We start from the raw sequence: 16,176 nt of genomic DNA on the forward strand, positions 1-16,176 counted from the left end.
CATCACGGATATAGTCCAATCATGTCTTTTGGGATAAGGGAATGTTAGGCAGAGCAGAGAAAAGACACATGGCCCTCCACAAACACACACAACAAGACACACAGTAAGAAGAATTTAATGTTTTAATTTTGTAAGCCATCCAGAGTCTCCTCATGGCAAGATGGCAGCAAATAAATTTAATGAAATGAATTTTTTTTGTACATATACATATACATATACATATACATATACATATACATACATACATACATACATACATACATACATACATATATATATATATATATATGTTGTATTTGTGCTGATAAATAAATAAAGGGAGATAAATTAGCACAAATACAACACAAATCTAAAAAGGCAACAGTAAAATATTGGGCTTTCTGTCTGGATGGTCTCTTTTGACGAGCCGATGGACAGAGAATGGAAGCAGTTAGCTTCCTCCCATAATTGGGGCATACCAGGGGTTGTGACACTATATATATATACTAAATTACTAAATTAATATTATATATATTGCAGAAATGTTCAGATAACCAACTTTCTACAGTAAGAACAAGGAATTATTTTGCCAAGATAAGAAAATCTGTATTTCATGTTTCCTCTGGTCTTTGAAGTCTTGCCAATTTGTTAATTGTGTTAATAAAATGGATTCCCTCTTTCATGGCTGATTGGTTGGGATTCATTTCGTAGCTAAATAGATCCTGCTTAAAGTTGATTTGTGTATTCTTAACATTCTTTGGACATTAGCAAACCACTGGCAATACGCTTTCTCTTCAAACAAAAAAACAAGAAACACAAATGCACAAGCCCATTAAGATAGGCAAGGGAGAGCTCAGTGTTCAACAGCAGCCAGACAGCTGTGAGTTCATTAGAGCCAAAGCAGCTGGTTCTTAATTAAGCAAACAAAAGCTTCAATTCAGGCAGCCTGCACTTCATTTGGCTATCCCGGAACTGATTAATTTAAAGAAACTCAATTAATCAGTTTGTTGAAATGCAAGCAAGACTTCCAGGGGGGGATCAAAACCAGATTCGGAGCTTTTAAAAACGGGATTTTAAACGAAATAGGTCCATGCACACACTTGCATAGAGTTGCATCCAAACTGAGCAGCACTCTGAACAAACCCTAATATTTGAAATCAGCCAGAGGAATTAAGAACTTATCCTCTGCTTAAAGGACAGCTATCTTCAAGCCTGGCTCAAGGGCAGGACAATGCAAGTTAAACTTTTCCTCTGGAGAGAAACAAGGATCAAAACCTCTGGAACCGTGTATATGGAGGTGAGCCATATACCAAAACAGTTCTCTCCAGCCATGCTCCAGGTGGTAGCAGGGAGCACAGGAATATTGTTTCTAAGAGTATTCCAACTCGGATACAAACTGCAAACTTCAGTGGATTTAATGGGACGAATAAATCTAACAATTGTTTTTGTTGTTCAGTTGCTAAGTCACGTCTGACTCTTTGCAACCCCCATGGACCACAGCAGGCCAGCCCCGCCTATCCACCACTATTTCCCGGAGTTATCCCAAATCCCTGTCAATTATATCAATGACACGAATCAATTCATCCTCTGCCGTCCCCTTCTCCTTTTGCCTTCAATCTTTCCCAACATCAGGGTGTTTTCCAAGGAACTCTCTTGTCTCATTAGGTGGCCAAAGTATTTTGAGCTTCTGCTTCAGCAGCTGTCCTTCTAGCAATGGGTGGCTCAAATTCCAGAAATACAGGAAAACAAATCCTCTCTATGAAAATGGGGCAGAAACTATTTTATTAAATAGAGGGGTGGGAATTAAACAGGGGTAGTGGGTGGTCTTCTTGCCTATGGCGCTGAAGGGAAGTGTTCTGACCTAGGCTTCACCTAATCACAAAGCAGACTCCTTGTCCTGACAAAACCCCTTTTTATTAAGCTAATGTGAATTCTTCTCATTCACATCCAGCAAAGTCCCGGCAAACAGTCTTTCAAGGGTGAATTTACAACCACAGACCTCATCAGGCTTGGAAAGCTGCCAGGCCAGTATCTTCCAAAAGTAACACTATATAAAACAATACTTGGCAAGGAGTCTCTGAGAGTCATGAACAAATTTTCACACTAATTAACTGAACCAATTGTCTCCTGCAAATTCCCCTCCCCTTTCGCTCCTCTTTATTCCCTATTGGAGGGGACATTCACCATCCACCTGTGGCCTTACTCCCAAGTCAGCCCTTGTTCCTTAGCTGTTCCCTTCTCCTGGCAACTCTGCGCATGCGCACACTGGGAACAGGCTCCAACTGTTCATCTGCCTCACTGATGTCTGACTCTGGAGGCAGCTGATAACTGTCAGACGGCCCTGGCCCCCACTCTGCCTCCGACACAGAGCCCTCATCAGAGCCTTCTCCAGATTCCAGGACTGGCCCATGCTCCTCCCCAACCTCCTCACTGTCTGAGTCTGCCGCCCGCTCTGCTGGCAGGCCACAACAGGAAGATAAACTGAAGGGTTAAGAGAACTGGCTCCCTCTTTAATTCAAGTCCCACACACATATGTGCACAAAAGCAGTGCAGAAGTGACATCTAGCAAATGTAACTCCAAACTTCGTTTCCTGTTACATTTTTTTTTAAAGCAGGAAACTGCTGAAGGAATGCAAAAGAAGCCATTTCAATGCCGCTACACCTTGAAATTATCAAGCTTCTTTGGACAACCTTATGGGTCAAAGGCCCTTTAAAAGCTAAGCTTCTGCCTATCAAAACTTAAACCCACAGCTACTGAAAAGAAAACCACCAGCCCTTAAAAAGCCTGCAATAATTAATTTTGTTGGGAATAAAAAGTGAGTTTTCTGTTGAGTTGAAGGTAGGAAAGATGGGCTTGAACTCCTGAAAAGTAAGGTTTGGAAGAGTGCAGGTGTTTGCAAAGAGAATTTTTCTCTCATACCTCTGTCCCTGATCCAGACCCTGGAGAATCCAGTTTCCTTTTCCTTCTGGGTCCTATTGCAGCCAACGCAGTCAAGTTAGCATCCCTCTGTCGCATTTGTGCTAGTTCCTGTTGTTGCATCTGGGTTTGGCAAAACAAAATGATCGTTATTTCCTTGCAGTTTTTATTATGGTTTTTTTTAATACAATCACTTTTGCATAGTTGAGTGTGTGTGTGTGTGTGTGTGTGTGTGTGTGTGTGTTCCAGCATAATTCTGGAACGCCTTGAGCAATTTCAACCAAACTTGATACACGGATTACTTATTCTCTGGAAACAAATACTGTGGGAGTAAGACACCCCTAATGCCCCTCGGTGTGTGTGTGTGTGTGTGTGTGTGTGTGTGTGTGTGTGTGCTGTTAAGATACAGCCTGTTGTGCCTTAAAATGGCTTCTACCGTACTGCCTTAAAATGGCATCTACTGTACAGTGCTATGGAGAAGTCATGGTGATGGCTTCACAGTACTCCACAAGGGGGCTCCCTCTGGAAGAGGGAAAATCCAACATTAGAAAAGAGGGCTAGGATAAATAAATGCCCGAGGAGCGCTGGGTTATCAGCTAGAAGTAAATATAGTTTAAACATACCTCCTTGGCCTTTTGTTTCAATCTAAGCTGCTCCGGATCTTCTTGTCTAGATCGAGACTGTGTTGATTTGTTAAAAATGGAGGAGAGAAGAGGGGAGAGAGAAGAAAGAGAGTCTTTTAAAATTACGTTTAAAATAAAGTAATAGTCAGTACATTTATAAACAAGAAAGTGGAAGACTGTGAATTCCAATCTTGCCTTAACCATGAAAGCCAGCTGGGTTACGTTAGACTAATCACCAAGAAGCCAACAGTTCTAGTCCCACCTTAGGCATGAAAGCCTAAGGCTGGTGACTGGGCCAATCACCAGGAGACTGTGAGTTCTAGTCCTGCCTTAACCATAAAAGTCGGTTAGGTGATTTTGAGACAGTCACTCTCTCATCCAAATAATTTCCAGACTATCCAACAGCACATAGTCCCCAATGTATGACTGTATATAAGCTAAGAATTACAATTGTCATTGCTGGTCATTAAGCAAGTCACCATGTTATTGCGCCTGATTTTTCAATTTTAATTCTAAGTGATAAGTCATAAATTGAGGACTTTTGTGCTCCTTATGGGGCTGTTTTATGACATGGAATTGCAGCTGGCACCTCAACAGCAACGTGCTGGTACCCAAGTTTGAAACAAACAGAGCTTCCTTTCTCTTTTTTCACATTCGGTATAAAATAAGGACTTCTACTCTTCCAATGACAAATGTGACATTTGTTTCATCTATTAAAGGATAACACCCAGGAGCACTTGCCTTTGCTGCGCGCATTAATATTTCCCTTTCTTGTTCGTCTTTCCGTTGTTTTTCTATTTGATCAAGTTGTTCAAAGAACTTGAGTTGTGCCCGGACGTCGCTTGCCTGTTCGTATCTATCATCATCCTGAAAACAAGGCGATTTGCAAAGAAAAATAAAAATGAAAGATGGGCAACAGAGGAATCACAATGTCAAATTGCATAGTTGGAAAATAATGGAAGTTCCTCATTGACTGTGGATTCCCATTCTCCTCCAAAGTTGAGTCCAACCAACTGGAAATGACCAGTGGTGTCAAACCGAAAGCCCAGGGGCCGGATTTGGCCCATGGGGTGCTTAGATCTGACCCATGGGGCTGCCCGGAAAACAGCGAAAGACTGGCCCACTGTGCCTCTGCCAGTGAAAATGCAGCTCGGGAGGGCCGTGGGCAGCTCTCGTGAGCTCTGTTTTCACTGGCAGAGGGTTGCAGGAGGCCATCGCAGCTGAAAACGGAGCTTGGGAGCCCATTTTCGTTGCCAGCACATTTGGGCCACTACAGGTGCCCGCAATACAAGTGATGGCAAGCTGTCCATGCCCACCCCCAGCCCCTCAGAGGTCAAACACAACCCTGATGCGGCCCTTAATGAAATCAAGTTTGACACCCCTGCTTTAGATCAAGATAATAGGCCCCTAGGTCTTCTCCTTGGGACACCAGTGCAACCATTAACCATTATGCTTATCCAGGATGACCTGCTGTGGCTGAAAGAGCTATCCCCCATCATTGTGTGATTATCAGATTCCTCAGCTGGAACTCATAATTATAGATTAACAACTAATTCAAGTGCCCCCAGTGGAATATTTAAAGGAATCCTTCCCCCAGGGAACAGCTTTGATCAATCAGTGAGCCTACCTGACCACCACAGCTCCAAACGTAAGAAATTTACAGTAATTAAAAAATAGCTATACAGTCTTCTCCTCACCTGTGTGCAAGGGACCAGCTAACTAAACAGGTGCAAGAGCAGTAGGTGCTGAGTGAGCTCACTATCAAGAGTGAGCTAGGAACCTCTAGGACCGTGATGGCGAATTTATGGCATGCGTGCCAGAGGTGGCACGCAGAACCCTCTCTGTGGGCAGGCGGGCCATCGCCAACTGCTCTTCAGGTTTCCAGCGTGCATCTTCACAGGGGCCAGGGCACCAAAAAAGAGGCCATTTTCGAGCCGGTTTGGGGGCTCAAAAATGGCCAAAAAACAGGTATATGCATGCTGGCCAGCTGGTCTTCGGGTTTCTGGTACTACAACACGCACAAAGACTAGTTGGCCAGCATGCGTGCATGTGCATGCGCACAGGCCAGCTGGTCTTTTGATTTCCGGCGCTCCGGCGCTCACACATGCACGCGCATTCCCGTTTGGCTACTCAGCGCTGAAAAGGTTCGCCATCATTGCTCTAGTGGGATTCACTTTTTGAAGTGCCTCTCAGTTTAAAAGAAAGCATTGACTTTATATTGATAAATAAACGTATGAATAGAGAACTAGTTCTTGCTCTACAAATTTTTCCCAGAGAAACCAATGCAGCTGTTGAATGGGACAAACATGCCAAAGTTTTGACCCGATGAGACAGTAGACACCTTCTTGCCTAGTGGGTGGTTTTCAAGAATACAAATAGTGAACAGTCCTGTCTGAATGGCCTCATTCTACAGGTTTGGATTTTAAGGTCCAACACGCATCTGCCACTCCTCCTCTCTAGGAGAAAGTGGAGCACATAGAAGTTATTATTAGTTCATGGACCTTGCAGAATCTGGCGTTTACTCTCAGGATGAGGGGCAGATCTGGGTTAAAGGTTATCATGTTCTTGAAAGCAAACAACTCTTTCCATGGATAGGAATCCTAACTTAAAACACTTTAAAGACAGAATTCTGTTAGTATTGTGATCCGCCAGCAGCCAGCAGAGCTGGCAGTAGATTCTCAGACAGTGAGAAGATTGGGGAGGAACATGGGCCAGTCCTGGAGTCTGGGGAAGGCTCTGATGAGGGCTCTGTTTTGGAGGAAGAGATGGGGCCAGGGCCGTATGCCAGTTATCAGCTGCTTTCAGAGTCAGACATCAGTGAGGCAGATGAACAGCTGGAGCCTGTTCCCAGTGTGCGCATGCACAGAGTTGCCAGACGAAAGGAACAGCTAAAGAACAAGGGTCAACTATGGAGTAAGGCCACAGATTGATGATGAATGGCCCCTCCCAGAGGAAATAAAAGAGGAGCGAAAGGGGAGTAGAGTTTGCAGGAGACAATTAGTTTGCTTAATTGGTTCGTGCCTCTCCGAGACTCCTTGCCAAGTTTTCCAAATATCAGCCTGTCAGCTCTCCAAGCCAGATAAGGTCTGTGACTGTAAATCCTCCCATGAAAGACTTTGCTGGATGTGAATGAGCAGAATTCACAGTAAAGTAATAAAAGAGATTTTTGTTCAGACAAGAAATTTGCTTCATGCTCTTGGGAAGCCTCGGTCAGAACAGTTAGAAGTTAATACCTTGATGAAGCCATCCCCAAAAATGTAACGGCCTCTTGCATGGGAAAGTTAAGAGAGGTGCAGTACAGATCAGGAAGGTGTGTAGGGGGGAGCAGCCAGTGAGGAGAGTACACAACAATGCACAAGCGGCCAGAGCTATGTGAAAGATTTAACAGATTTCAACAATCCAAGGAAGCAATTCCCTGTTTGTTTGTGAAACCGATACACACATTTTATAGACAGGAAAATTTCTGACATGTTGATCAAAATAAAATCATTCCTGTGATTCAAGAATTTTTTTTTAATTGCTAGTCAATTTCTTTGAGATATATTACATATTAAGGACATTTATCAGCAATAAATTCTCATTGGTTGGGGCCCAGATTGCATTTAAAGCCAGAGAGTTTTCGTTGTTGTTGTTGTTAAGGCATTGCCAATATCTTCACAATAAAGAACACGCCAGTTACCTTGTAAGAAATATTCCTTTGCTGGGCAGTCTCTGATACTTTCTCCACAAGGTTTTGTAACCTTTGTTGCGTTGCATGTGATACATAACTAGCTACGTCAGGATGGATTTCCGTTATTCCATGCTTTTTACCTGAGTTTCCAAGGGGGGAAAAAATGGTAATGTACATAAGCCCACATTTATGAATTAGAGCTACCTTCTTTGCCAAAGGCTGCATGAACTGTTTTTTCTTTTTCATTGAGTTGCAGGTGAACAGGTGTGCTGCTACTCCCAAAATACACTAACTTTAATGTGAATATTCTATTTGGAATGATTGATAGAACAACTATGGAGAAAATTACTGTATTTTTCAGAGTATAAGACACACCTTTTTCCCTCAAAGAGGAGGCTGAAAATCTGGGTGCGTCTTATATATTGATTACAGCATTTTTTAGCCTCCCGAATCCTTCACCAAAATGGCCGTGCATAGCGTTTAGGAGGCTTTCAGAGTGCTCCTGGAGGCTGGGGAGGGCAGAAATGAGTGGAAATGGGCCATTTTTTTCTCAATTTTGCCCCAGCCCCCCAGGAGTACTTTATAAGCCTCCTAAAGGCTATGCATGCCCTTTTTTTGACAAAAAACTGGCCTGTTTTCATGAAAAATGGGCCATGTTTTGCTCTTTTGGGGGGGCACCCCCACCAGCTCCCTACAAGCTTCCTAAAGGCTATTCATGCCATGGACCTATTTCGTGAAAAATGGGCCGTTTTTGGGAGGTCTGCAGAGTGCAAAAACCTTTTTTTAAAATTTGCCCCTTCAAAATCTTGATGCGTCTTATACTCTGGTGCGTCTTATACTCCAAAAAAATAGGGTGTAGCTGAGATTGTACACCAATGCAATGGCAAGTGAAAAGAAGGCTGCTTCCAAACATTTAAGTCAGCATTATAGTTCTCCGCAGGCTGGCCCAGGGGTGGGGTGGGGGGAGGCAGGGGAAGAGACGGACACCTCCTGCAGCACACTGCTGGCCAAAACGGGGCACGGGGGGGGGGAGGCACGGACGAGGCCCAAGCAGCCCGTTTTTGACCTGGACAGCCTCCTGCACCACTCTGCCAGCCAAAACAGCAGAGTGTCTGAGCAGACATGCATAGGATTCCATTGTAAATATGATCTTGAGGCGAGCTCAAATTGTATTTCAAATTTGTTAGGTACCTTTATTTAAATATGTATAGATCAAAGTATTACAGAAAAAGCTTTCATTAAAATTATTTATATTTATGCATTTGGTTCCCTATTATATGTTTCGAAACTTTATTTACTGTTTTTTCATGTCCATTCATACTATTATTTTTTAAGTTCTTCAGTACTTCTACTGTCTTTCATTCTTTTATTTTTCTCTTTCATGGATGCCGTGTTCTTTGGAACCTTGTTTAAACCAAGTGTCAGGCCTGCAGTCATGTTTCTTTGGGATCTTTGGCCTGCCACACTTTATATTATTCTACCATGCTGTTTCTATAGTGGGGAATTGGGAGGGGGGGCATAATACGGAGTAAAATGCTATGTAGCCAAAATAAAATTCCTTTCTAGAATGCCAAGGTCATCCTTTGTCTTGGCACTTCTGCACCTGACTGGAACTGGATGGGTGGAAGCTGCCAGCATGGCAGTGGAAGATTGGACCATGTGATGGACTTGTGGGTATGGGGGCAAGATCTTAGACTTTCAACTGGGTGGGGAAAACCGGGAAGCCTTCAGATTCGGGTTTTCCCAGATGTGGCCAACATGGCTCTCTTAATAAATTGGAACTTTGAGCAATACTTTGCCTTGGACTCTGATTTAATTTTGGATGCTATTTGGAACACTGACACCAAGTTGATGGCTTCCTCCGAGTGAGTAGGAGTTCACTTTTTGAGTAGTAAGAATTATATGTCATTGGGGGAGAAGGGGACAGGATTTTACAGATGCTTAGGTAGGGCATGGCCAAAATAAGGTTGGGAACCACTGATTTAGGGGTAATATGTGGAGCAGCCTTCCAAGTCAATAAATTATACAGTGCTAAATACATTTCCTATTAAAATAACACAGGCTGCTATACCCCATTAAATCACGCTTTTGGTGAAAACTCACCTATTTCTAATATCCTTCTTTGCAAGGGTGTTGGGAGAAGAAAAGTTTCGTCTTTACACGACCTTGTTAAAGTGCCCACCAATTCAGAATTGGTGGCCAATATACGTGCGCTCTCTTCCGATAGATTGACTCCTGCCATCGAAGCAACGTCGTTAATATCATCATCATCCCTTCAGAGAGAGAGAAAAAAAAACATCTTGTTAACATTTGCAAAAAAAAAAGAAAAAAGAATGCTATCCATGGGCTGAGAATTTACAAACAGTTTGCTGACTCTAAACTAAAACAAAAACACTTTTCTAAGGACACGAAGTGACAAGTACTCCTGGTATAGAATTCACAGAACCTCTCCTCTGGCTGGAATGACACTTGTCAAAAGTGTCTGATGTGTGGGAAGTGTGTTCCAAGGCAGATGGGGAGCAGGGGAGGGGGTGAGGAGATTCAGCTTGCTGAAGTATTCAATGGCCAGCAAGGGGTGCTATTTCCTAACATGAAAAGCTCACTCCGTTACATGACGCTAGGGACTAACTCCAGAACTCCCCAGCCAGCCACGGAGCTGAAGTCCACAAGTTTTTAAGTTGCCAAACTTGGACATCCCTGCTTTAGGACGAATATCTCTCCGGTAAGGCTGCCAAATCAGCTCCTGTCCCCAAGTAATCTATAACGGTAAAGGTTCCCCCGCACATGTGTGCTAGTCGTTCCATGGCTCTAGGAGGGTGGTGCTCATCTTTGTTTCAAAGCTGAAGAGCCAGCGCTGTCCAAAGATGTCTCCGTGGTCATGTGGACGGCATGACTAAACGCCGAAGCACTGTTGAACCAAAGTTGTCCCTATTTTTCTACTTGCGTGCTTTCGAACTGCTAGGTTGGCAGAAGCAGGGACAAGGATTGGGAGTTCACTCCGTTACATGGCGCTAGGGACTCGAACCACCAAACTGCCAACCTTTCTGATCGACAGGCTCAGCGTCTTAGCCACTGAGCCACTGCGTCCCTTTAGACCCCTTACTAAAAGAATGTAAAAAGAGACCACTTAATCAATGACTTTTTCCTATTCTCCTTCCCAAGTTTAAAATTATTTTTAAAATCAGAAACAGGGTTTAGGCAATGTCACCAAAAGCCCCACCCTGTCTTTTGTTTTAGTAAACATACCCATGCTCACCTATATCGATCTTCTCCTTCCAAACCCCACAATGCATCCCTTAAGTGTCTCACTGAAGTGGGACTAGAGGGCTTAGCATCCTGTTGCTCTAATCCCCAGACCTTATGTATAATCACAGATAGCATGAATTAACCCCGCTTTCTCTGATCTGGCATTTTCCAAGTACCTTGGGCTACAACTTCCATAATTACCAATCAATATAGCCCGTTTATCTTGGAAAAAACAGAAAACAGAACTGCACAGATGTAAGGGACCCTGGAGGTCTTCTAGTCCAACCCCCTGCTCAAGTAGAAGATCCTGTTCTATTTCAGACAAATGGCTGTCCGGTCTATTTTTAAAAATCTCCTCATAGAGCAACCACAACTTCTGGAGATATGCTGTTCCACTGATTATTTGCTCAAACTGTCAGGGAATTTCTCTTTGGTTCTAGGTCAACGATGGCGAACCTTTTCGACACCTGGTTCTCAAACTGGAACACATGCGCATGTGTGCCCATGGGCGCATGCCGGAGCACTAGAAACCAGAAGACCAGCTGGCTGGTGCATGCATGCCAGGATTTTTTTATATTTTATTTTTCCCTTTCAAATTCATTCACAAATACACATTCTTATAATTGCTATTAACATTTATCTATTCATCATTAACCTTTATCGTTATTTTCTTACACATATATAGAATACAGTTTGGGTCGCTTCCTTGCCACCCCATGCCTCCATCTTATTTTGCAACAACCTTGCTCCTTCTCTCTTCTCAACCTCCCTTCTCTGCCTTCTTCATTCTTCCTCTCTTTCCACCTTTCTTCTTCCCCTCCCTTTCCCCCACTCCTCCTCTCTTCTCCTCCTTCTTACCCTCTGTCCTCCTCTTACTTCCCCTCCTTTACTTTCTCTGCTTTACTCTTTCTTCCTTTCTCTCCTCGTCCTCCCTCCTTTCCGTTGTTGCCCTTGCTTATTTACTTTCTCTGATGGGTTCTCGGGGTGGCGTTTCAGCAATCCCAACTTTATATTTTCATACAATATAATATAATATACAATATATCGTGCATGCCAGTTTTTTGGCTGATTTTTGGGCCGTTGGAGGGGGGGGCAAAACACAGCCTGGAAACAGCCCCCAAAATGGCCTGGAAAATGGCCAGAAAACAGGCTGTTTAGAGGGCATTTTTAGGCTGTTTTCTGGTGCTTCGGTGCCAGCGAAGACCAGCTGGCTGGCGCGCATGCGTGCACTGGAAACCAGAAGAGCAGCTGGCGATGGCATGCATGCCCACAGAGAGGGCTGTGTGTGCCACCTGTAGCACGCATGCCATAAGTTCCCCATCACGGTTCTAGGTTGCTCTACTTTGTTGACAACAGCCCCAATTCCACGCAATCAGAGGAAGAGAAGTTAAATTAAATGTTGAAAAATGGAGCTGAACGTAAGCAGAGTAACCTTTATCTTTTTATGAGAAGCCTTCAAAAAGTCCAGAATTTATTCCCTAGCGTTACAAACTCTCTTTTGCTGAGGAAGCAAAATAAATCAGGAAAAACAGAATACATGTCATATATTTTTTTTCTTCAAGAGCAAATAAGATCGCTTACCGAAATGAGCCTCCCCCAGGTTCTTTGAGTTTATTTTTCTGAGCAATTGCAGCTTGGGTTGAAAGAGTAGAAAGAGCTTTGGTTCCTGGTAATACTGTTTGCTTTACCACGGGGACTGTAAGAAAAGGAAACCAGCATGGGTGCTCCGGAGGCGAGATTAGCACACCAAAAACTGCAGAAAAAAATCTATGCAAATTGAAAGTGAGGGATGTAAACTTGCTTATTACTCATGATTTCAGGTAGCTCACAAATCCAAGCTTGCTTTGGGGAAGAAATGGGAAAATATAGCTCTGATTTCATTATACCTTGTGTTTGTTCCATCATCATTTCTGTAGAGAAATGAAGCACCTGAAACCAGAGCTATAATCAGAGCTTACAAAGACAATGATCGTAATTCTAAGTTTATTCAAGGTAAGGGAGGGGACAGGGGAGAAGAGAGAAAAAGGAAGGGAAAGGAAAGAGGAGAGGAAAGAGAACAGGAGAGGGGAAGGGAAGAGAAGAAAAGAGAAGGAAAGGAAAAAGGAGGAGGAGAAAGAGAAGAGGAGAGGAGAGAGGCTGGGATGAGAAGGGAAGGGAAGAAGGAGAAGAGGAATAAAGGAAAGAGGAGAAAAGGAAAGAGGGGCGGAGAGGGAAAGGAGAGAGGATTAAAATACACAATTCAGAATTTGATCTGGTCAGTAAAATGGCAGATAATTCATACTGTTCATCGATAGCCCAGACCATCTCTCTCAGCAGCATATTTTGATTTATTCCAGTTTCCCCCCTCCCCCCCAAACCTACAAAGACCTTATTATAGAAGATGAGCAGGCTAAGCCCAAGGAGACGGTTAAACGTATCAAGTTTGGAGTCATTATGTTCCCACAAGAGAATCCAGCCTCCTCACCCTCCCATCAATTCCGTTAACCCTCATGTTGCACCAATTTGGCTTGACCGATAGAAGATCAGATTCCCGTGTATAAGTTGGGGTGTGATAAACTTCTAGTGCTCTGAACTCAACTCGCATTCCTGGTTACTTGCGCCTGACATTAGATGAATCAAACACTATTTCCAGGCACAGTTTTACCAGCGAACACCAGATGTCACACCGAGAACACCTAGCTCTTACCTGTCTGAAGTGCATTCAGCTGAATTTGTTGAGGAGCGGTCAGCATAATACGGTTGTGCGGTGGCCGCAAAGCCACCATGGGCGTCTGGGTCAACGTCACCTGCGGAGGCCTAATTAATGTACCTTGTTTTTGAGACTGCTGAATAACCTGCAAAAAGTTTTGGAGAAACAACGACGGTATTATTCCATTATACGAGGACAAGTTTGCTTCTCAAAAGATTCAACAATTCAACAATCACTGTTCCTCTACTAGCTTCTTTGAGAAAAAGTTTAGGTTAGTTGAGCTCACTTTATTGTCATTGCACATCGTACAATGAAATTAAATGCCATTTTCAGTTTGCATTATACTATAAAAAACAAAACACACACACACACATCCTTCACACGCTATATAATTGAAACCCAATATTGCATTAATATTGAACTATACCATATAATTCAATATAGTTACTGCCCTGGGATAGAAGCTGTTTTTCAGCCTATTTGTTGTTATTATCCTGTACCGTTTGCCAGATGGTAATAGGTCAAAAAAAGGGGCCCAGGATGAGATTTAAGAATGTTTTAAACTTTCTGCTGTTGACTAAGCCTGGCACTTACCGTTGAACCCCGAAATAATCGCTTGTCATTATTTTTTGGGTGATATTATTTTTGAGGTGCAGGAGGCGAGCGTGGTCACCTTATGGTTGCTGCTGTGTTGCAATATTTTCGGGGAGGGCTTATTTTCGGGAAAACGGGGTATCAGGATTTCCCCCCCTGCTTTTCTATCAAGAAGCTAGATGCTCAAGGAAAAGCAGATAACTGGAGAAACACAGCTTAAATCAAGGCAAAGAAAATATACAAGTGGCATGGATATTCCTTATGTAATTAGCAGAATCCTGATATGGGTCTAGGACACATATTAGAGAATGATTGGGTATATATTAGAGAATGAAGTATTAAAAGGATTTTGAAGTGATTTGGCCATATGGTAGAGTCCCTGGGGATTTTACTCTGTTAGTTGTTGCCGACGTTAGGGGGTGGTGCTCATCTCCGTTTCAAGGACATTGAGCCAGCCCTGTCTGAAGATGTTTCCGTGGTAATGTGGCCAGCACAACATCACAGAATGATGTTACCTTCCCACCGATATAGTACCGTGGCACTCGGGTCTCGAACCTGGGCTGCGGATTTTCTTCCTAACAAGCACAGCGTCTTAACAGCTGAGCCACTGCACCACCCTTGTTCGTATTGAGCAAAGCGTAAAAGAAATATAGAGTGAATGGAAGATCAGCCAATTGAGCTGATGAGGTCTCTTAAAATGAAAGCGGTACAGATTTTAAAGAATGAGAGGCAATGTATGAACTGGTATCCAGAAACAAGAATAATCTGCAAAGTCACGCCCTTGTTAAGAAAGACAGTGAGCGATGTTCAGCTATAATCATCCTTTTTTTCTTTTCTTTTCTTTCCTGACATGTTTCATTCATTTGGCTTGCTTTCACTTATGGCTTTTCTGTGCTCCACATAATGATGCGGGGGTCCTATTATGCGGTTCCCTCCCAGCTCAGCATAATAATGTTGAGCTGGGAGGGAACGGCGTAATAGGTTCGTATAAATGAATGAATGGACCACAATTTTCCGCTTATTGGTTAAGCGTCTACAACAAAAGCCAAAATATGGCAGGTGCGAAAAGATTTAAATGTGAATTGTTTGCATCTATGGGGGTGGGGGGTGGCTAAGCAGGACCGCAGCCAAAAGAATGAAACATCGATCATGTCTAATTTGATACTTAGCGTGCAAAATACAGGGACGTGTTGCTTTCGTGTTGTATATACATTGTTGCTTATATAGGTGTCACTGGCTAGGTTTAGGAAGGAAATGGCTGGTGTATGCTGGGGGGCCAAGAGAAATAGGAATCCAGTTCGATTTACACACCACCTGCGTGGGCTGCCCCTGCTTGCCAACTCCCACTTGGGTTGGCTGCGTGAGGCTGATGACCGGCTGCTGCAAGGTACTCGTGACAGTGGCAGTGGTCTTTCCCGCCGTACGCTGCACCGAGCTGCTCAACATCACGGCGGTCAGAGCGGTCGTGGGCTGCGTCAAGGGCTGCTGATTCTGGCTTTGCTGAATGAAAGCGGCTGAGTCAGGAGTCAGGTGTCTCAAGGCAGGTAAGCTCCGCTGCAAGAGAGATGCAAAAGCTCTTAGCAACTTAAAGAGAACCATTCAAACCACCACCCACCCCAAAAGAAATTCCCCTTTTTGCATTGTTTATTCAAACTGACTGGCGAGGTACCTAAAAGTGTGGTACAGATAGTCCTCGGCTTACAACAGTTCATCTAGTGACCGTTACAACGGCACCTAAAAATGTGAGTTATGACTGTTTTTCACACTTACAACCATTGCAACGAACCCATGCTCTTATGATCAAAATTCATACTCTCTCTGCGAGGGAGGCAGACGTAACTTTGAGGATGTATTGTAAGTAGCTTTTTTGAAATACAGTGTAACTTCGACCAGTAATTAAGTGCATTGTCATAAATTGAGAACTTTATCTCTAATCAGGAACCTGAAGCTAATTTTAGGCTCTAATTTAAAGGGAGAGAGAGGGAAAAAAGCTATATATAAAGAACAAATAGCATAATCCTTCTTGAACTGAGTAATTCACAGGGTGGACAATCCTCAATCGATTGCAAATGAGACCAGGATTTCTTTCGAAAGTCGTTGTGATAGCAAGTTCTTATGACAATTTTTACGGTGTGTTAAGCAAATAGCTGAGATCGTTAAGCAAATCCACTTTCCCAATGCACAAAGTTCTTGTTGCTGTTTTGTTTTGTTGGAAATCAGCAAAAAAGTTTGAAATCATCGCCACGTGACTGCAGGATGCTGCAATCAGTCATAAATAAGCTGCTTGCCAATGCCCAAATTGCAACGACGTGGCAGCGAGGGTGGCACATTGGCCATAAGTATTATTAGTAGAAATGGGAAGTCACTGCCAAAGCCATTGTAACTTTGAACTATCATTTAACAAAGGTCATAAGTGGAGGACTACAATTTTTTCTCTAGAGAATATATAAAGAGAGTG

At 43.3% G+C, this 16,176-nt stretch overlaps 1 protein-coding gene across 3 annotated transcripts in view; it reads right to left on the bottom strand.

Moving 5' to 3' along the window:
• The window catches only part of TAF4 (TATA-box binding protein associated factor 4), a 97,418-nt gene that overhangs the window by 15,174 nt on the left and 66,068 nt on the right, over nt 1-16,176 (bottom strand). For 2 of the 3 annotated variants that reach the window (XM_032218108.1, XM_032218105.1), the window contains exons 8-15: nt 15,030-15,272; nt 13,122-13,269; nt 12,017-12,131; nt 9,293-9,462; nt 7,199-7,329; nt 4,261-4,386; nt 3,520-3,576; nt 2,900-3,019 (exon numbers count right to left, since the gene is read on the bottom strand). In XM_032218108.1, coding sequence (XP_032073999.1) covers nt 2,900-3,019; nt 3,520-3,576; nt 4,261-4,386; nt 7,199-7,329; nt 9,293-9,462; nt 12,017-12,131; nt 13,122-13,269; nt 15,030-15,272 — 1,110 coding nt within the window. The remainder of the gene's footprint in view (nt 1-2,899; nt 3,020-3,519; nt 3,577-4,260; nt 4,387-7,198; nt 7,330-9,292; nt 9,463-12,016; nt 12,132-13,121; nt 13,270-15,029; nt 15,273-16,176) is intronic. The other variant, XM_032218107.1, reaches the window with a different exon arrangement.

Source organism: Thamnophis elegans, chromosome 5, assembly GCF_009769535.1.
Source record: "Thamnophis elegans isolate rThaEle1 chromosome 5, rThaEle1.pri, whole genome shotgun sequence".
Classification (NCBI taxonomy): Eukaryota; Metazoa; Chordata; class Lepidosauria; order Squamata; family Colubridae; genus Thamnophis; species Thamnophis elegans.